The 20,788-nt window shown below is 48.8% G+C and overlaps 1 protein-coding gene across 1 annotated transcript; it reads left to right on the plus strand.

Moving 5' to 3' along the window:
- Positions 1-1,638: 1,638 nt before the first annotated feature.
- SLC4A9 (solute carrier family 4 member 9) lies at positions 1,639-13,857 on the plus strand. The gene is made up of 21 exons (XM_052643645.1): positions 1,639-1,856; positions 2,207-2,367; positions 2,663-2,776; positions 4,061-4,116; positions 4,260-4,417; positions 4,666-4,753; positions 5,098-5,252; positions 5,519-5,635; positions 5,803-5,977; positions 6,118-6,251; positions 6,414-6,676; positions 7,758-7,816; positions 8,029-8,217; positions 8,346-8,459; positions 9,648-9,809; positions 9,956-10,134; positions 10,771-10,843; positions 12,240-12,308; positions 12,518-12,691; positions 13,294-13,449; positions 13,804-13,857. The coding sequence occupies exons 1-21, from the start codon at positions 1,639-1,641 to the stop codon at positions 13,855-13,857; spliced, it is 2,868 nt and encodes a 955-aa protein (XP_052499605.1).
- Positions 13,858-20,788: the final 6,931 nt, after the last annotated feature.

Here is a 20,788-nt window from a genome sequence, read left to right on the forward strand (position 1 = left end):
AGAGCCCATCAGGGAGGTGGGCTGGGGCCAGACTATAGATCAGATCTTTAGGCCATTACAGAGTCTGATTATTCTACTAAGAGTAATGAGAATGTATTGTGTGGATTTTCAGCAGAATAAAAGGACCATTATGTTTGAATGAAATGGAAATGTAGTTTAAACATTAAAAATAAAAATAATAGGGCTTCCCTGGTAGCTCAGTGGTAAAGAATCTGCCTGCCAATGTAGGAGACACAGTTTCGATCCCTACTCTGGGAAGATCTCTCATGCCATGGAACAACTAAGCCCGTGCTCCCAACTATTGAGCTCAAGCTCTAGAGCCTGAGCTCTGCAACCAGAGAAACCACTGCAGCAAGAAATCCACACCTGGCAATGAAGAGCAGCCCCACTTCATGCAACTAGAAAAAAGCCCTCGAAGCAACGAAGACTCAGAACTGCCAAAAATGAATAATTAGATTATTAAAATAATATAATAGGGCTTCTCTTGTGGCTCAGCTGGTAAAGAACCTGCCTGCAATGCAGGAGACCTGGGTTCAATCCCTGGGTTGCGGAGAAGGGAAAGGCTACCCACTCCAGTATTCTGGCCTGGAGAATTCCATGGGCTGTATAGTCCATGGGGTCGCAATGAGTTGGACACGACTGAGCGACTTTCACTTACACTTACTAATAATATAATAAGGTCCTCTTGGCTGCTTTGTGGAGAATGAAAGAGTGGAAGCAGAGAGATCTCCACAAGAAATTAGAAAGCTGCTGAAATAATTCAGGTGAGACGTGATTATAGCTTGGAACAAGGAGGCCATGTTGGAAGTGGGGAGGTGTGGTTGAATTCTGGGTCTATTTTGAAGGTTGAGTCAATAGGACTTGCTAACAGACCATGTTCTCCCTTGCTCATCTAGCTCCAGGAACTCCTCCACACATACACCTTAGGTGGCTCCTCCATCTTCACTGGGGGGCTGAGTTAGAGAGGCCAATCCCAGGCACACAGCTAAATTAGGAAGTTTCCAGGTGTTGCTAGACAAATGAAGTTAAGACGCGGGCCTATGTTCTCCATGAACTGCCTCCACTTTCCATCGTTAGCCCATTTAATGACAGGGCCTCTGCTTGCTGTCTCCCTTCTTCGTTAGTCTGCCTAACTTCTACAGACCCAGTTATTTAGTAGGGCCTCTGTTTCTCCAAATGGGTACCCTCAGGGTGTGTTGGTGACACCCAAAACAGTCCACTGTATTTGGTGTTTGTATTTGATACAGAGTATGGGGTGGTATAATCTGGGGGTCAGTCCTCAGACCCAAGCCAGTGATATACTCCCATTAATTTACACAAAATACAATGGGGTCAGACCTGATCCCACAGGAAACACGCATAACACTTTTGCCCCAGGTTGGGCATTTCTGGAGATCCTGGAAAAGGTCAGGTTGGCCTCACACTCAGGCTAGCCGAGTGGGGAAAACAACCACAGGGGAGGTGACCAGCTGGCTCTGGAGTCAGCAGGTCTGGCTCTGTTTGTGTTGTGTGGCAGGGGTGGGGAGAGGTCGGAGTGGGGGGTGGGGGGTGCATTATAAATGCAGCCAGCCAGAGGGCTCCTGGCCTCAGAACCTAGGACCACACCAGTCCCTGAGAGTTTGTAGAAGCTTCACTAAGATGAAGCTACCATGCCAAGAGGAGTCTGACCTCTCCAGTGCTAGTGAAAATGTGCCCACAGGAGAGCTGGACAGTGGCCCTGGCTCCGGCCTCAGCCCTGATGGCCCCTTAGACACAGACAGCAGGGAACTGGAGGTACCCAAGAACCCTCCGCTCTTCATTCAGCTGAATGAGCTGCTGGGCTGGCCCCACGCACCCGAGTGGAAAGAGACAGGCAGGTGAGTGGGATCCAGGACAGTTTTACGGGGTCCTTCCCCTTCCCCCATTGGGACCTCCTCCGTGACCCCCAGCTCTTCCTGTGTGTGGGGTTGGTATTATCACCCCCAGTCACGAGTTTCTTTCTGTGTTCCCCATTTCAGACCCTCACGCTCTATGGTGCTCAGCCTTTTCTGCAGTCTGGTTTTGAGTTCCCCAAGATCCAAGATGAGGGGGTGTCTTCCCCCGGGAGGGGCTCTGAACCACTGGGCCCACAACTTCACCCTTGTCTCACCTTCCCTGGCTCTCCTGCATCTTCACTCTTGGACCTGGGAGAGGTGCCCCCAGTAACACTGACTGCCCCTCTCACCAGGTGGGTGCTGTTTGAGGAGAAGTTGGAAGTGGGTGCAGGCCGGTGGAGCGCCCCCCACGTGCCCACTGTGGCACTGCCCAGCCTCCAGAAGCTCCGCAGCTTGTTGGCCAAGGGCCTTGTCCTGCTGGACTGTCCAGCTCTGAGCCTCCAGGAGCTCGCAGGTGCCCTGGGACCCTTTGCTGGGAGGGCCTGGGCATCCTCATGATTTCTCTAAGATTTTCCCCATGAAGTCTTAGAATTTTCCAGAGCCCCCCCCCCCCCCCCACTCTTGAGAATTATCCACCCCTGTATCACAAGGGAGAGATGGAAATGCAGAGGGGAAGAGCAAGTCCGTTGGTTGGACTTGTTTTCCCCAAGACTCTTGGAAGGGAAAGGAGCCTGGGCAGAGGGGAAAGGGGAAGAATTCGGGGAAGGGAGCTCTCAGGTAAGGGTGGGAGCCCCACCTCTGTTCTCCAGAGCAAGTGACCAGAGTGGAGTCGCTGAGCCCAGAGCTGAGAGGGAAGCTGAAGGCCTTGCTGTTGCAGAGACCGCAGCACCTCATCCAGACCCCATGCACCAGCCCCTGCTGGGGTAAGAGGCCCTCCCTGGGCCCAAGACCAAAATCCCTGGGGTGGGAGGACCCCAGGTCTCCCCTCACCTTCCTGGACCAGCAGTGGCCTAGCATGGCTCAGACCTCAACTCAGGACTCAAGGGTGAGAAGCAGCAGGGGCAATGAGGGGAGAGGAATGGAAGAAGCACAAGGGCCAGAGCCCCGTGAGGAGATGTTCTTGGCGGGCATCGTGGTGAGCTTCACACACAGCAGATCATCTCATCTTCACAACAACACTGGGAAGTAATACCATAATTATCCTCATTTTAGTGATGGGAAAACTGAGGAGTAGCGGGGGGAAGGTGTGCTCCGGTTTCCACAACAATGCAAACCTGGTCAGGGAATCCACCTGGTGGATTCACCCCCAAGGCCTGTGGATCCTGGTGGATCCTGGTGGATCCACCCCCAAGGCCTGTGGTTTTTTATAATATAATATATAGATATTCAGTTCAGTTCAGTCGCTCAGTCGTGTCCGACTCTTTGGAACCCCATGGACTGCAGCACACCAGGCCTCCCTGTCTATCACCAACTCCCGGAGGTTACTCAAACTCATCTCCATCAAGTTGGTGATGCCATCCAACCATCTCATCCTCTGTCGTCCCCTTCTCCTCCTTCCTTCAATCTTTCCCAGCATCAGGGTCTTTTCAAATAAGTCAGCTCTTCGTATCAGGTGGCCAAAGTATTAGAGTTTCAGCTTCAACATCAGTCCTTCCAATGAACACTCAAGACTGATCTCCTTTAGGATGGACTGGTTGGATCTCCTTGCAGTCCAATGGACTCTCAAGAGTCTTTTCCAAAACCACAGTTCAAAAGCATCAACTCTTTGGTGCTCAGCTTTCTTTATAGTCCAACTCTAACATCCATACATGACTACTGGAAAAACCATAGCCTTGACGAGACAGACCTTTGTTGGCAAAGTAATATCTCTGCTTTTTAATATGCTGTCTAGGGTGGTCATAACTTTTCTTCCAAGGAGTAAGCGTCTCTTAATTTCATGGCTGCAGTCACCATCTGCAGTGATTATGATATAGGTTTTATTTATTATTATTATTTGGCTGTGCTGCATCTTCCTTGATGAGCAAAGGCTTTAAGCAAGTAGGGGCTGCTCTCTAGTTGGGCTTAGTTGCTCTGTGGCATGTGCGGTCTTCCCAGACCAGGGACTGAACCCATATTCCCTGCACTGACAGGTGGATTCTTAACCACTGGACCACTAGGGAAGTCCCAAAAGCCTGTGCTCTTAATCACCACATAGTCCTGTTTTGTAGGATCTGCCCATTCAAGAGAGGCTTCTCAGGAGGAGGAAGCCCCCCTGAAGGAACAGGTTTGTGGCCCTTCCAAGGGCAGGGCTGGGAGAAAGGTCAGGGGAGCCACCCTCCACTGGGCTCCTCATCAGTCGAGATCCTGCCTACATCCTCTCCCCTGAATAACCTTTCATCCTCTGTGTCTCCTTGAACCCCCATCCAGCATCAGAACCCTCGAAGACAGAAGTTCCCTGCAGGGGCTGAAGCAGGAGCTGTGCTGGCAGGACAGCTGGGCTTCCTGGAACAGCCACTGGGGGTCTTTGTGCGACTGCAGGATCCAGTGGTGCTGGGGCCCCTTATTGAGGTGCCCCTCCCCAGCAGGTGAGGTGGCTGAGTTGGGGGTGAGGGATCCTGGAATCCAGAAAAGGCTTTTACCCAGGAGGGTATTAGGAGGTCTTTGGGCCCAGTTCTCTAGGGTGTGTGGGGGTTGGTGCTTAGGGAGGGGTAGGGGTTAGAGCTGCAAAGAAGGTGTGAGCATGTATATGGAGAGTAGTAATGAGGTCAGAGGCTAGGGCTGCCCTGTGAGATAGCAGCCTCTGATTCTCTCCAGGACCTGGTTCTTTCCTCAGGTTTTTCTGCCTCCTCCTTGGTCCCCCTACACTGGGCAGGGGCTACCATGAGATGGGCCGAGCAGTGGCCATCCTCCTCAGTGACCTGGTGAGCTGGACAGGCATGTGTGTCTGTGTGCATGCACATAGGCTTGTGTCAAGTGAGTGTGTGTGTGTACTCTCTAGGTGTGACTGAGTACAACAGTGAAGCAGTGTGGCTTCCTGACTGTGAGCAGGAGGATTGATGTTGCCTTGGCTACCACCACAGCCCCCCTTACTTAGCACAGAGCTGGCACACAGTAGGCACCCACAGATACTCACTGAATGCATGCATGCCTGCATGAATGCTTGAATGACTCATCTGCCTATGTGACCTGTGTCTAGTTTTGAAACTGTGAAAATGCATGTAAGAACAGATCTGTATTTAGTGCCTCTCTGTTCCCCTATCCCCAGCAATTTCAGTGGAGAGTTCGGCGGGCCAGCAGCCTTCATGACCTTCTGGCAGCCCTGGATGCTTTCCTAGAGGAAGTGACAGTGCTCCCTCCAGGTCGATGGGACCCGACAGCTCGGATTCCCCCACCTAAACGCCTGCCCTCTGAGCACAAAAGGTATCTGAGGGGTCATCATGCCATAGAGATCCTTCCAGTGTTGAGGAAGGGCAGTGGGGGTGGGGGGCGAGAGGAAAGGGGCAGACCTGCGTTCTGCTGGACCCTGGCTTTCACTGTTAGAAGGCGACCTGGACCTTGCGGAGTTACGGCACCCCCAGCCCGCAGACACACAACCCGCCGCCAGAGGGCGGCCCGCCGAGAACTCCGGCGCCGAGTCGCGGTCTGGTCGCAGAGCCTTAGCCAACTCGGGTTCCCCTGGTCCTCAGGCTCCCCTCGCAACTGCGGGTGGCCAAGGGGCCCTCTCTAAGGAGAAGGACCCCAGCTGAGGACAGGCACGGCCGCAGGCAGCACGCGGCCAACCCGGAGTTGCGGCGGACAGGCAGGTGAGGCGTGCTGAGGTGAGAGCCAGGGTACCTTGGGTTGGGGGGGCAGTGGGGTATCATGGGCCCGAGGTGTGCACTCACTGTGGGGGGCGGGAGGGGGGAGGCTCACCTGGCCCCAGGGACTTAGGATGCTGAAGCCTGGATCACTGACAACCCACGGGCGGGAGGCTGTTCGGGGGCCTTGTCCAGGACGTGCGGCGGAAGGCCTCGTGGTACCCCAGCGACTTCTTGGACGCCCTGCACCCCCAGTGCTTCTCGGCCGTGCTCTACATTTATCTGGCCACCATCACTAACGCCATCACTTTTGGGGGTCTGCTGGGAGAAGCCACCGACGGTGCGCAGGTGGGTGGGTGGGAAGCAGGCCTATCTTCTGTGTTCCACCAGCCATGCCCTATGCCCTCCTCTAGTGTCTGTGGGTGGGCTGAGGAGGCTCCCAGGGAACTTGGGTACCTGTGCTGACAGGGGCCATTGTTGGCTTCTAGGGGGTGCTGGAAAGCTTCTTGGGCACGGCAGTGACTGGAGCTGCCTTCTGCCTGACCGCTGGCCAGCCCCTCACCATTCTTAGCAGCACCGGGCCAGTGCTGGTCTTTGAACGTCTGCTCTTCTCCTTCAGCAGGTAGAACTCCCCACCTCCCCTGACCTCACTAGCACACCCTCAGCCTGGTCTCAGCTGGGTCAGTAGGGCAGGGTAGAAACTGGCTCTAGGGGCACCTGACCTGGGTGAGGTTGGGAGTAAGAGTGGGCCCAGGCAAACCGTCTTGTTTCTCACCACCCCCAGAGATCACAGCCTGGATTACCTGCCCTTCCGCCTGTGGGTTGGCATCTGGGTGGCCATCTTTTGCCTGGTGCTGGTGGCCACGGAGGCCAGCGTGTTGGTGCGCTACTTTACCCGCTTCACCGAGGAAGGCTTCTGTGCTCTCATCAGTCTCATCTTCATCTATGACGCTGTTGGAAAAATGCTGACCTTGACCCGTGCCTATCCCATCCAGAGACCTGGCTCTCCCACCTATGGGTGTCTCTGCCAGTACCCAGATCCAGGAGGTGGGTGAGGGGAATTGTTGTTTGGTCACTAAGTTATGTTCAACTCTTTTTGCAACCCCATGGACTATAGCCTGCCAGTCTCCTCTGTCCATGGGATTTCCCAGGAAAGAATATTGGAGCGGTTGTCATTCCCTTCACCAGGGTATCTTCCCCACCCAGGGATCAAACTCACATCTCCTGCATTGGCAGACAGATTCTTTACCACTGAGCCACCTGGGAAGCCTGAGGGAAATAGGGAGCTTGGCAAAATAAGGGAGGATGCAGGAAGGGTTGTCCCCTTAGTTAAGTTCAGCAAAATGCTGAGGACCTACCCAGTAGCCAGCAGCAAACTTCCTTTCTCTGGTTCTGAGTCAGATGAAAAATAAGTCAACAGAGCAGGCCCAATTTCATCTTTTACTTCTGCCAGTGCTAAGAGAAGACCATGGTTATATCTATGAGTATATGGGCTTCCTAATGATGAAACCAAAATTGGATCGCCTTACCCACCCAGTCACGGCCATCCTGGACAGGGACTGTCTCGCCCTAGAGGAGCAGAGCTCAATGCATGCAGGGTGCTTACTCCCTAGAGAGGGAGAGGAAGGGGCAGGACCAGGCATGCCCAGCTTCCTCTCCCAAAGTCACCAACCAAATAAATCACCGCTCTTCCCCTGGACCATATGAGTGACTGGGTGGAGAGGAGCTCGGACTATTGCACCAGCACATTTCCCTCCACATGGCCAGGAACACCAGGATGGGGAATAGGTATCCTCTCAAGAGTGCCAGACTCTGTACCAGCCATGAACAAAAATAATTCTGATGCTGGTGGAAACACACAGATGTGTGTGCTCAGTCATTTACTGGGCACTTGCTTTTTGGCCGGTCCTGTGCCAGCCACCAGGGATACAGATAGGGAGGGAATTTGAAGGGATAAGGGCAAGAGGCAGTGTCCTGAGAACAGACTGGGTAGTGATTGGAGTCAGCAGACAGATGAGTCAGAACAAAGAACTCTCTGGTTCAGCTGGACCTGTGAAATTAGGCTTCTGATTAGGGCTGGAGAAGGTTCCCGAGGGAAGAAAACTCACTTGAATTCTCTGCTTCCCAGGAAATGAGTCTCAGTGGACAAGCACAAACCCTAAAGACAGAGATGACATCTTGAGCATGGTGAGGGCCTGTTCCTGGGAGGGCCTGAGAAAGAGAGGGTGGAGGTCAAAGAAGTCAGTGGTTCCAGGCTCTTCTGACCCTTCATAGGTCACTGAGGCCCGACCATTTGCTGTGGCTGGAGGTCTCTTATCTGCTGTCCTCAGTCTCAGAGGGCATCAGTGGACCTTTATCCCACTGCCCATAATCCCATCCTGGATGACCTCTCCACACAGGACCTAGGCCTGGTCAATGCATCCTTGCTGCCCCCACCTGAGTGTGCCCAGCGGGGAGGCCATCCTCGTGGGCCCGGCTGTCATACAGTCCCAGATATTGCCTTCTTCTCCATCCTCCTCTTCCTTACTTCCTTTCTCTTTGCCATGGCCCTCAAGCACGTAAAGACCAGTCGCTTCTTCCCCTCCGTGGTGAGTATCACCTGTACTTCTGTGGGAGAGAACTGGCCCTTGGCCTTGGGCCCTGTCTGTAAATGGGAAAGGGGGCAGAAGGAGGGGGTGGTGGCCTGAACCTCACTGAGTGTCTGCTGGGTGGCCAGGTACGCAAGATGCTGGGTGACTTCTCCTCGGTCCTGGCCATCCTGCTAGGCTGTGGCCTCGATGCCTTCCTTGGCTTAGCCACACCGAAGCTCATGGTGCCCAGAGAGTTCAAGGTGAGAGCTGGGCGTGGAGGGGAGAGGGCAAAGCAGGGTCAGCAGACAGGACCCTAGAGGAGGAAGATGAGTAGATACCACACTTCTCTAGCCTTCCGTTTCCTCATTCATAAGATAGAAATAGTATAATAATGGTCTTACAGAATTGTTGTGAGGGCACACTGTGTGCCAGACACATAGTAAGCCTAGGATAGGTAGCTACTGTTGCAGGTAAGAGGTTAAAAGAGTGGGTTCTGGTCAGCCAGCCCTGGGTCTGAGTCCCATTTCTGTCACTTCCTAGCTGTGTGTCTTAGGGAAGTTAACCCACATTCTGAGCCTCAATTTCTTCATCTATAAAATGGAAATAATAAATAACAATAGCTTCTGCCTCATAGGTTGTTTTGAGGTTCACAGAAGATCATAGTCCAAAGCACTGTCACATTACTGGGACTGGTTCATACCAACACCTCAATTAATGCTAGTTATTGTTGTTCTCTGTTCTGCCTACCCTTGGCATGGCCCTACTCACTACTCCCCACTCTCCTTTGCACCAACTGCCTGCTCTGATGAGGTCAAGCTAGAGCTCCCTGCCCAGGGCATGACAGTGCACAGAACAAGGCTCAGTGCTCACTTAGTACCTAAACTTTGTGCATTTGGAGACCTCCCTTCCAGCTTCCCTCAGGACAAGAAGGCAGGGTGGCTCCAAGGCTCCAAGGCAGCCTTAGGGGCTCAGAACCCAAGATAGCAACTGAGGCCCCTCCCACAGACACAGACACAGACGCCTTGTAATCAGAGCAGACGCAGACACACCCAGCCCTACCCCTGCCCCAGCCCCAGATCGAGGCAGGTCTGAACCTGAGTTGCCCAGCCCTTGGTGGGGGAGGAGGGTGGTTGCTTAGGGAGAAATACTCTGTACATCAAGAAATGTGGGTGGGCTTCATCCACTACCTCCTCCAGGACCCTAAGAGTCAAAGTCCAGAGCCCCTGGTTCCAGCCCAACCCCCAGGCTGGTCCCCGTCCTGCTGTTTGCCATCCTAGCCCTGGGATGCACTGAACCATCTGTACACACACAGAGTGCTCCCACCTAGCATCCAGTGTCTTAGAGCCGGTGGGGAGGGGGCACTGTGGAAGAATGCCATGGCTGGAGTGTGTAGATGAGGTATTCTTAAGATAGCCTCTCCAACTTCTCCATGGACTCCTCTTCCCCAGCCCACACTCCCTGGACGTGGCTGGCTGGTGTCACCTTTTGGAGCCAACCCCTGGTGGCTGAGTGTGGCAGCTGCCCTGCCTGCTCTGCTATTGTCTATCCTCATTTTCATGGACCAGCAGATCACAGGGGTCATCCTCAACCGTGCTGAATACAGACTGAGGGTAAGACCTGCAGGGTCAGACCCCAGGTCCCTAGCCCAAGTGACAGGAGCTCCAGGGTGGGGTCTGGGTTCCCCCTTTCCCACCCCAGAGGACAGAGGGCCCAGATCTGGGCTAGCTTCATCCTTACTGCTCCACACTACCTGCAGAAGGGAGCTGGCTTCCACCTGGACCTCTTCTGTGTGGCTGTGCTCATGCCCCTCACATCAGCGCTTGGGCTGCCCTGGTATGTCTCAGCCACTGTCATCTCCCTGGCCCACATGGACAGTCTTCGGAGAGAGAGCAGAGCCTGTGCCCCAGGGGAGGCTCCCAGCTTCCTGGGCATCAGGTAAGGCCAGTATTCAGGAGACTGGAATGAGACGTGGGCAGCAAGGTCGGGTACTGGGTACAGGGCAGAGCTATTTGGGCAACTTAAATTCTGAGCTGGTGACTCCAGAGGGCTCTCTCACTGCCCCATGAGCATGCAGTGGGGTGAACGGGTGGGTGCTGGGCTCCTTCAGCCATGGGACTGGGAGGGGCCTCCAGGGGAGCATCATGGAGGTGAGTGTGAAGGCTGAGCAAGGATGAAGTGCCACCTAAAAATCACACTCAGTGTAGAAGCACCTCGTTGATCTTATAGAGTAACATCACAAAAACAATTTTATTGGAAATGCAATCCAATTGTTGAAAGTATGGGAAATCAACTTTGTACATTATGAAGTAAATGTTTTTATGGTGGTATAAGATTGCTTAATTTTCCATCAAAATAAAAACAAAGAGCAACTTTGAACTTGAGCTGCTGAAGAGGACTGGGACCCTCGTATGCAGGTAACCTGTCCTTTCTGCTCCACCAATTTTTCACACCAAGCTCAGGTCCCCTCCCTTCCAGGGAACTATCAGGGGACCCCTCTACTTCCCTCCTGCCAGGGCCCGCAACCTGGCACCCCAGGGGCTCCCCCAGAGCTAACTCCTCCTTTCCCCACAGAGAGCAGAGGCTGACAGGCCTGGCAGTATTCATCCTCACAGGAATCTCCATCTTCCTGGCACCTATACTCAAGGTACCTTAGACAAACCAGCATCAGGGGCAGGGCAGTAAAAATAATAAATGTAGCAAGAACTGACATTGACCAACCATTACTACGTACTGGGCACTGTGTTAAGTTTTCTTCACCCATAGTCTCATTTAATCCTGACATTACCCATGAGAAGCATATGCACTTTTAAAGTGAGGAAACTGAAAGTTAAAGAGGTTAAGGAACTTACAAGAGACCGCCAAGAGAGCTGGTTTCTCAGATCTATCTGAGAACCTGAACTCTGACCCAATTGGCTTTCTACCCAGTGGAGCCGAGTAGAGACATGCCATCATCCCCGGGGGCCAAGCACTAGCTACTCTTACTCCACAGTCAATGAGGTTTGAACTAAGAACATGATCATCACAATCCAGGAAAACTTTTGAGGCAAAAACCCTTCCCATCTCCCTCACCAGATGTTTACAGAATACCTGCTGAGTGCAAGGCTCTGAGAGGCACCTGGGAGAAGGGGATGGGAAAGGGAAGGATACTGAAAAAGAATATGGAACCAAGCCCCTGTCAGCAACTCATACACATGAATAAAAATTATGTAACAAGTAACAGCAGAAAGGTTCAGCAGAGCAGTCAAGGAGGGTGTGGAGAACTGCACACAAGAGTCACTGGCAGGACGACAGGAGGTTAGGGGAGGGAAAGGTCATGGAAGCTGGGTGAGAGGAGAGTAGTTCAAAGAGCCAGATGGACTGGCTCGGCCACTGACTAAACTAGGTGACTCCTGTTCAGCAGCTATTTACCGAGCGTAAGCCATATGCCAAGCACTGTTCCAGGGACTGGGGATATAGTGGTGATCAAAAGAGGTCATCCACATCTTGCATTCTGGTGAGAGGAGACAGGTAAAAACAATTAAAACAATAAAATAGGATAATTTCAGATAGTGATAACTTCTGTGGAAATAAAAGAGGGTGGGGTGATCAGGAGCACCTTAATGGTGCTGGGCAGGCAAGGCCTTTCTGGAGTGTCACGACAGGAGTAACGAGAGGGAGGTCAGGGAAGAGCATTTAGGTGGAGGGACTAGCAAAGCAAAAGGCCTTGCAAAGGGTAGAAGTAAACGTGGGCATATTGAGGAAAGCAAAGGGGGCCAGTACAACAGGAACAGAGAGAGCAGAGAGGAATGTGAGAGAGAAGAGTGGAGAGGTGATGGGCAAGTTACTTAGCCTCTCTGAAATACATCTTCTCCATCTGTAAAATGGAGACAATTATAGACTTTACCTCATCTGACTGATGTGACGATTCAATGAAATCAGGCATGCAAAGTGGGTATGTTTAGATCTTGGAGGCTGGAGGCTGGGCTTGGGGCCTGAATGGGGTTATCTGGGCAGCTAGCAGAGGTGAACTGCTTCGCCAGCTCTCCAATTCTCTCTACCAGTTCATCCCAATGCCTCTTCTCTATGGCATCTTCCTGTACATGGGGGTGACAGCGATTAGCAGCATCCAGGTGAGCCCATTACTTCCTGCCTCCATTTGCTAGTTCTCCTCCTCTCCTCTTTTCCTGCCTCTCCTGGGCACAGAGCCTCTGCTGCCACACTCTGGATGGAGAGGGGACCAAGGGAGCCTTGTGACCTCCAAGCTAGGCTTGGATAGCTAACAGTGACACCTTCCAGACTACCTGAGTACCCTGTTTTCTTCCTCCCCTTGTCCCCCCAGTTCACGAAGAGGGTGCAGCTATTATTGATACCAGCGAAGCACCAGCCAGACCTTCTGTTCTTGCGGCATGTGCCCCTGAGCAGGGTCCACCTGTTCACAGCCATCCAGCTTGCCTGCCTGGGTCTGCTTTGGATAATCAAGTCTACCCCTGCAGCTATCATCTTCCCCATCATGGTGACTTGTGGCAGGGTTGGGTGGTGTCCTGGTGGCTCTCTGAGCCTGGGGGTTGGTCAAGGCCTCAAAAGAGTAAGAATCTCTCCTCTGTCACTTGTCCTGACTCTGCCTGGTTGGGAATCTCAGGACAAGTAAAGATGGCCAAGGGATGACTGTGAGGCTCTGGACCTAAGATATCTGGTTTAATTCTTTTCCCAACATCTTTGGGCTCATCAACCACAGGTAGGGATAGAAGGCCCAGAAGGAGACTGAGGACCTGGGAGAGGCAAGGCTGGCACTCTTTCACCCAGTTAGGTGATACTGTAAGCTTCTGGGTTTGTTCTTATCCACTAAGGAAGTTGAGTCATGGGCTTTGCTTTGGAACCAATCTGGTTACTACATCTCAGTTCTGTGACCTCTGAGAAGTTAGTAAGCTCCCAGGGTCTCAGTTTCCTCCTCTGTACAATGGAAATAATTATCATGTCTACCTCATATGAATGTATTAGCATTCACTGAAACTATACACAATGCTTTGCACATGGGAAGTGCTCGATAAATGTGGCTGTTGTTAACGTTCCTGCTGCTATTGCTGACAGCCCGTGGCTTTGTTTCTATCCCTGCAGTTGCTGGGCCTGGTGGGGGTCCGAAAGGCACTGGAGTGGGTCTTCTCGCCACAGGAACTCCTCTGGCTGGATGAGCTGATGCCAGAGAAGGAGAGAAGCATCCCTGAAAGCGGCGTGGAGCCAGAGTGCTCGTTCAGTGGAAGTGACAGTGAAGATGTGCGCTCCTGGAGAACAGGGGAGGGGTAGGGGAGAGAAGTCATCTCCAGGAGTTGTAACTGAAGTATAATATCTCTATTAATTCTGAAGATTTGATCAACACAGTGACTCCTCCTAGTTCTGTATTAACATAGGCACACTGAAGGAGTGAGGGAAATTTTTCTTCATAAGAGTCCAGGGCTGTATGAGGGTTGGAAATGGTCAGGGACAACACCCTTAAGTGGACTGTCTTACCCAGGATCTTTGTCTTAAGGTGGGTTTATATCCTTTCCCTCTCTGGGTCCTTTTCTGTCTGCTCTCTCTCTGTCTTCTGTCTTTTTATTCCCAACTCATCTTGAGATCTCTGTTCCACAGTCAGAGCTGATGTATCAGCCAAAGGCTCCGGAGATCAACATCTCTGTGAATTAGCTGGAGTAGGAGTATGGAGTTGAGACCCAGGAAACTGAGGTAAGGATATGAGGGAAATGCCCTCAGTGTCGAGGGTGGGGCGGTGGGGGCTCCGGTGGTGGAAAGCTCGACTGTGTGCTGAATGGCTGTTTCCTCTACATGCTCCAGTCCTTCATGAACCCCAGAGTCGGGGAGTGGGTAGAAGAATCTCTCCAGAGGAAAGTTGGAAACAAGAGAGGGTACCCGGGCATGGCTCCCTGTGGCACTGAAGTCTAGCCAGTAGAGGGAGCTCAAGCTCACACCAACCTGGCAGGGATGGGAACTGGAGGAGGGAAGGGTTCGAAGATAAAAGAATGGAAAGGAATAGGAGGAGAGAAAGAGGATAAAGCTCCCAGCAGCTTGCTTGCTTGCTGAGCCTTGGAGGCTCCTTCCAGAGGCTGCCAAGAACCACACTACAAACAAGTGGGGGCGGGGGGGGGGGTTCTTTGTCACTTGCCCTTTCTGCCATTCTTTTATTTTATTCATCTATTTCTCAAAATATTTTCTTAGCACTTCTGGAGTGTCCAGGTACTAGTGGTATAATAGTCACAGTTCCTGACCTCAGGAAGTTAAAATTCCTGTGGGAAAGACACACTGGCAACTGTTAAAGTGGGCTAGTGCTGGCTCAGGGAAGGAGAGGCTGTGGCAGCAGAGAGGCCTCCAAGGAGGGTGGTGAAGTGGTGAGAGTTGGGTAGGGCTTCCAAGAGGAAGTGGTCCATAATTTGAAATCTGAAGAACAAACAGAAGCTAGTCAGGGTAAGATGGAGGGAAAACGTTCTAGGCAAAGGGTGCAGCATGTGCAAAAGCCTGGAATTTTTCCCCTTTGATAAAATGAACTCTTTGGGGTTTGTCCTCTCCATGGTTTCCCAAGTCCAAGAGCCTGAGTCCCCACCAGCTGCAGTGGAAAATTCTGGGGGCTAGAGGGAGACAGGGCAAATCATGGGCTAGCCCAGAAGAAGATCTCCTGAGCTCCCCTTACTCCCTGTCACTACTGCGCGGCTCTGTTCGTTGTCTTACTTGTGTCCCTGAGCACTTGCTCTGACCCCACTATGCCTTCTCTCTGTTCACAGGTATTTACTCAGGAAGTCAGGAAATTACTGGCCTTTGGCTTAACTGCCAGATGCTCAGTCAGCTGGGAATCTGGAACGCTGGGGCAGGACTGGAAGGCAGCTGGCCAAGACCTCAGTCACCCTCCTGAGCTGGGGGTGGAGAGTGGCAGGGAACAAGCAGGCTTGCTTTGTGGTTAGGAAAGTCTGGTAACTCAGAGGGACTGACCAGGCCCCATTCACTCTTTACTCCAGTACAGGAACCTAAGTCTAGGAGCCCTTCTCATTTTGAAACTTCTATCCTCACAGATTCTCTTTTATACAATCAGGGGGTTGTCAGGGAACTCTTCTCAGTTTGCAAAAGGGAAAAATGTCCCTCTTTTCAGAATAAGTATTCCTCTATTTTAAAGTGTTTCTACATGTATAAAAATAAACTTAATTTTTTAAACCACAGAAGTGAATGAGATTACTGCTGAAATATTGGAACACTCTAGAAATGTATAATTTTGAAATGGAAACCATTCCAGAGATAACTAGGGCTCACATTTTAGTATATATTGTTCAGATTTATTGAGTTCTATAACATGCTTGATACTTAGGATGCATTGGATGTTTTCCCCATGTCAGTACTGCATACATATCCAACTTATTTTTTTTTTTGCATAGAATAAATAACTTTATAATCTGGGAAATATATCATATATATCAAAGAGTATATAAAATGTCTTCTGCAAGGGCAAGAATTTCTCCAGAGTATATACCTAGGAGTGAAATTAAGGAGTAACAATAAAAAGAACACCTGCCAAAGGAGATATAGAGAAGGCCAACGAACACACAAAAAGAAGATCAACGCTGCTCGTTATTAGAGAATAGAAATCAAAACTACAACGAGACACCGCCTCAAACCAGTCAGAATGGCCATCAGAAAAATATCAGCAAACAATAAATGCTGGAGAGGGTGTGGAGAAAAGGGAACCCTCTTGCACTGTTGGTGGGAATGTAAATTGAGAAAACCACTGTGGAGAAGAGTAAAGAGGTTCCTTTAAAAATGAAACTACCATATGATCCAGCAATCCCACTACTGGGCATATACCTTCAGGAAACTATAACTCAAAAAAACACATGTAAAAAATAAAAAAATAAAAAAGCAAGCAAACAAACAAAAGGACATATATACCCCAGTATTCATTGCAGCACTATTTACAACAGCCAAGACATGAAAGCAACCTAAATGTTCATCAACAGATGAATAGATAAAGAAGATGTGGTACACACGTACAATGGAGTATTACTCAGCCATAAAAAGGAACGGAACTGACCATTTGTAGTGATGTGGATGAATCTCGAGTCTGTCATATAGAGTGAAGTCAGAAAGAGAAAAATATTGTATATTGACACATATATATGAAATTTAGAAAGTGGTACTAATGAACCTATTTGTAGGGCAGGAATAAAGATGCAGACAGAGAGAATAGACTGTGGACACAGAAGGGGAAGAAGAGGGTGGGATGAGTTGAGGAAGTAGCATTGACATATATACACTATCATGGGTAAAACAGATAGCTAGTGGGAAGCTGCTCTTAAACACAGGGAGCCCAGTCTGGTGCTCTGTAATGACTTAGAGGAATGGGATGGGATGGGGGAGAGAGGGGATATATGTATACATATAGCTGATTCATATTGTTGTACAGCAGAGTGTAACACAATATTGTAAAGCAGTTATACTCCAATTAAAAAATAAATAACAGACAAGTAAATAAATAAATAAAAATTTAAAAAGAATACACGTATCCAACACTCAGCTAAGAGGTATCCTGTTATTGATGGTGGCGTTATTCAGTCACTAAGTCATCTATGATTCTTTGCCACCCTCGGACTGCAGCATTCAAGGCTCCCCTGTCCTTCATTATTTCCTGCAGTTTGCTCAGATTCATGTCCATCGAGTCAGGGATGCTACCCAACCATCTCACCCTCTGTCATCCCCTTTTCCTTTTGCCTTCAATCTTTCTCAGCATTAGGATCTTTTCCAAAGAGTTGGCTGTTTGCATCAGATGGCCAAAGTATTGGAGCTTTGGCTTCAGCATTAGTCCTTCCAATGAATATTCAGGGTTGCTTTAGTTTAGGATTGACTGGTTTGATCTCCTTGCATTCCAAGGGACTCTCAAGAGTCTTCTTCAGCATCACAATTCAAAAGCATCAATTTTTTGGTGCTCAGTCTTCTTCATGGTCCAAAATTCACACCTGTACATGACCATAGGAAAAAACGTAGCTTTGACTATATGGAACTTTGTCAGCATAGTGATATCTCTGCTTTTTAATATGATGTCTAGATTTGTCATAGCTTTTCCTTCAAGAAGCAAGTGTCTTCTAATTCCATGGGTGTGGTCACCATCTGGATTGATTTTGGAGCCTAAGAAAAAGAAAGTCTGTCACTGTTTCCACTGTTTCCTCATCTATTTGCCATGAAGTGATGGGACTGGATGCCATGATTTTAGTTTTTTGAATATTGAGTTTTAGGCCAGCTTTTTCATTCTGTTCTTTCACCCTCATCAAGAGGCTGTTTGAGTTCCTCTTCACTTTCTGCAGTTAGAGTGGTATCATCTGCATATCTAAGGTTGTTGATATTTCTTCTGGAGTCTTACTTCCAGCTTGTGGTTCATCCAGCCCAGCATTTCAAATGATGTACTCTACATGTAAGTTAAATAAGCAGGGTGACAATACACCAGTCACCCCTGACCAGTAATGCTGAAGAAGCTGAAGTTTAACAGTACTATGAAGACCTACAAGACCTTCTAGAACTAATACCCAAAAAAGATGTCCTTTTCATTATAGGGAACTGGAACACAAAAGTAGGAAGTCAAGAGATACCTGGAGTAACAGGCAATTTTGGCCTTGGAGTACAAAATGAAACAGGTCAAAGGCTAACAGAGATTTGCCAAGAGAATGCACTGGTCATAGCAAACACCCTCTTCCAACAGCACAAGAGAAGACTCTACACATGGACATCACTAGATGGTCAATACTGAAATCAGATGATTATATTCTTTGTAGCCAAAGATGGAGAAGCTCTAGACAGTCAGCAAAAAACAAGACTGGGAGCTGACTGTGGCTTAAATCATGAACTCCTTATTGCCAAATTCAGACTTAAATTGAAGAAAGTAGGGAAAACCACTAGACCATTCAGGTATGACCTAAATCAAATCCCTTATGATTATACAAGTGGAAGTGAAAAATAGGTTCAAGGGATTAGCTCTGATAGACAGAGTGCCTAAATAACTATGGATGGAGGTTCATGACATTGTAGAGGAGGCAGTGATCAAGACCATCCCCAAGAAAAAGAAATGCAAGAAGGCAAAATGGTTGTCTGAGGAGGCCTTATAAATAGCTGAGAAAAGAAGAGAAGCAAAAGGCAAAGGAGAAAAGAAAAGACATACCCACTTGAATGCAGAGTTCCAAAGAATAGCAAGGAGTGATAAGAAAACCTTTTAAAGTGATCAATGCAAAGAAATAGAGGAAAACGATAGAATGGGAAAGACTAGAGATCTCTTCAAGAAAATCAGAGCTACCAAGGGAACATTTCATGCAAAGATGGGCTCAATAAAGGACAGAAATGGTATGGACCTAACAGAAGCAGAAGATGTTAAGAAGAAGTGGTAAGAATACACAGAACTATACAAAAAAGATCCTTGTGACCCAGGTAACCATGATGGTGTGATCATTCACCTACAGTCAGACATGGAATGAGAAGGCAAGTGGGCCTTAGGAAGCATCACTGCAAACAAAGCTAGTAGAGGTGATGGAATTCCAGTTGAGCTATTTCAGATCCTAAAAGATGATGCTGTGAAAGTGCTACACTCAATATGCCAGCAAATTTGGAACTCAGTAGTGGCCACGGGACTGGAAAAGGTCAGTTTTCATTCCAATCTCAAAGAAAAGCAATGGCAAAGAATGTTCAAACTACTGCACAATAGCCCTCATCTCACACGCTAGCAAAGTAATGCCAAAATTTTCCAAGTCAGGCTTTAACAGTACATGAACCGTGAACTTCCAGATGTTCAAGCTGGATTTAGACTAGGCAGAGGAATCAAACTGCCAACATCTGTTTGATCATCAAAAAGGTAGGAGAGTTCCAGAAAAACATCTACTTCTGCTTCATTGACTACACCAAAGCCTTTGACTGTGTGGATCACAACAAACTGGAAAATTCAAGAGATGAGAATACCAGACCACCTGACTTGCCTCCTGAGAAATCTGTATACTGGTCAAGAAGCAACAGTTAGAACTGGACATGGGACAACAGACTGGTTCCAAATCAGGAAAGGAGTATGTCAAGTCTGTAAATTGTCACCCTACTTATTTAACTTTAATGTAGAGTATATCATGCTAAATACTGGGCTGGATGAAACACAAGCTGGAATCAAGATTGCCAGGAGAAATATCGGTAACCTTAGATATGCAGATGACACCACCCTTATGGCAGAAAGTGAAGAGGAACTAAAAAGCCTCTTGATGAAAGTGAAAGAGGAGAGTGAAAAAGTTGGCTTAAAGCTCAACATTCAGAAAACTAAGATCATGGCATCTGGTCCCATCACTTCATGGCAAATAGATGGGTAAACAATGGAAACAGTGATGGACTTAATTTTGGGGGGCTCCAAAATCACTGCACATGGTGACTGCAGCCATGAAATTAAAAGATGCTTGCTGCTTGGAAGACAAGCTACGACCAACCTAGACAGCATGTTAAAAAGCAGAGACATTACTTTGTCGACAAACGCCATCTGGTCAAAGCTATGGTTTTTCCAGTAGTCATGTATAAGATGTGAGAGTTGGACTATAAAGGAAGCTGAGCGCTGAAGAACTTGATGCTTTTGAACTATGGTGTTGGAGAAGACTCTTGAGAGTTCCTTGGACAGCAAGGAGATCCAACCAGTCCATCCTAAAGGAGATCAGTCCTGAATATTAATTGCTCCAAGTTGTGGCTCTTGGGCTCAGTAGTTGTGGGCTTTAGTCGCTTCTTTGCGTGTGGAAGCTTTCAGGACCAGGGATCAAACCTGAGTCCCCTGCACTGGCAGGTAGATTCCTATTCACCTTACCACCAGGGAAGACCTGTTTTGCCAATTTTTGAATATTATATAAATGGAATCACAGAGTATGAATTCTCTGGCTGCTTCTTTAACTCAACATTGTCTTGAGAATCACTGATGTGATGTATGCAGCTGTAGTTTGCTCATTTCATTGCTGTGTAGCACTCCATTGTATGTCTCTACCACAATCAATTATCCATTTTTCTTTTGACTCTAAGAATTCATTCCTGAAGCCATCTAAACCTGGTGCTTGCCTTGAGAAGAGTCAAGTTCATTCAAATTCTTTAGTGGCTATAAGATTTTTTTAAATTAAAGAATATATATTTTTAGGGTAGGAAAAAAATCTAACTTTATAATTAACAAAGGTAAAATGAAGTTTGATTTCTTTGTTTTTGTTTTTTTCTTTTTTGGCCTTGCCACTTGTAGGACCTTTGTTCCCTGACCAAGGATTGAACCTGGGGCCCCCAGCAGTGGAAGTGACAAGTCCTAACTACTGGATCATCAAAGAATTCTCAAAATGAAGGTTTTTATTGGATTATTTGACAGCCTAAAAATTTTTCACCAAAACAGGACAAGCCAAACGTCCTGTGAACAATAAACTGTGGATCCAAAGCACACAGCCTTTTTCATTACTGAAAATATTATCTCTATCTTATTTCCATTGGTCCAAGGTGGGTTTTAGCGGCATTATTTTGGTAATTTGGGCTTCTCGTGGCTTCATTTTTTAACCCTCAAAAATGAAAACTACTGTCTCTTTTGCCATGCTTTCCCAGAATGATTTAA

This window comes from Budorcas taxicolor, chromosome 7 (genome assembly GCF_023091745.1).
Source record: "Budorcas taxicolor isolate Tak-1 chromosome 7, Takin1.1, whole genome shotgun sequence".
In the NCBI taxonomy this organism is placed as follows: domain Eukaryota; kingdom Metazoa; phylum Chordata; class Mammalia; order Artiodactyla; family Bovidae; genus Budorcas; species Budorcas taxicolor.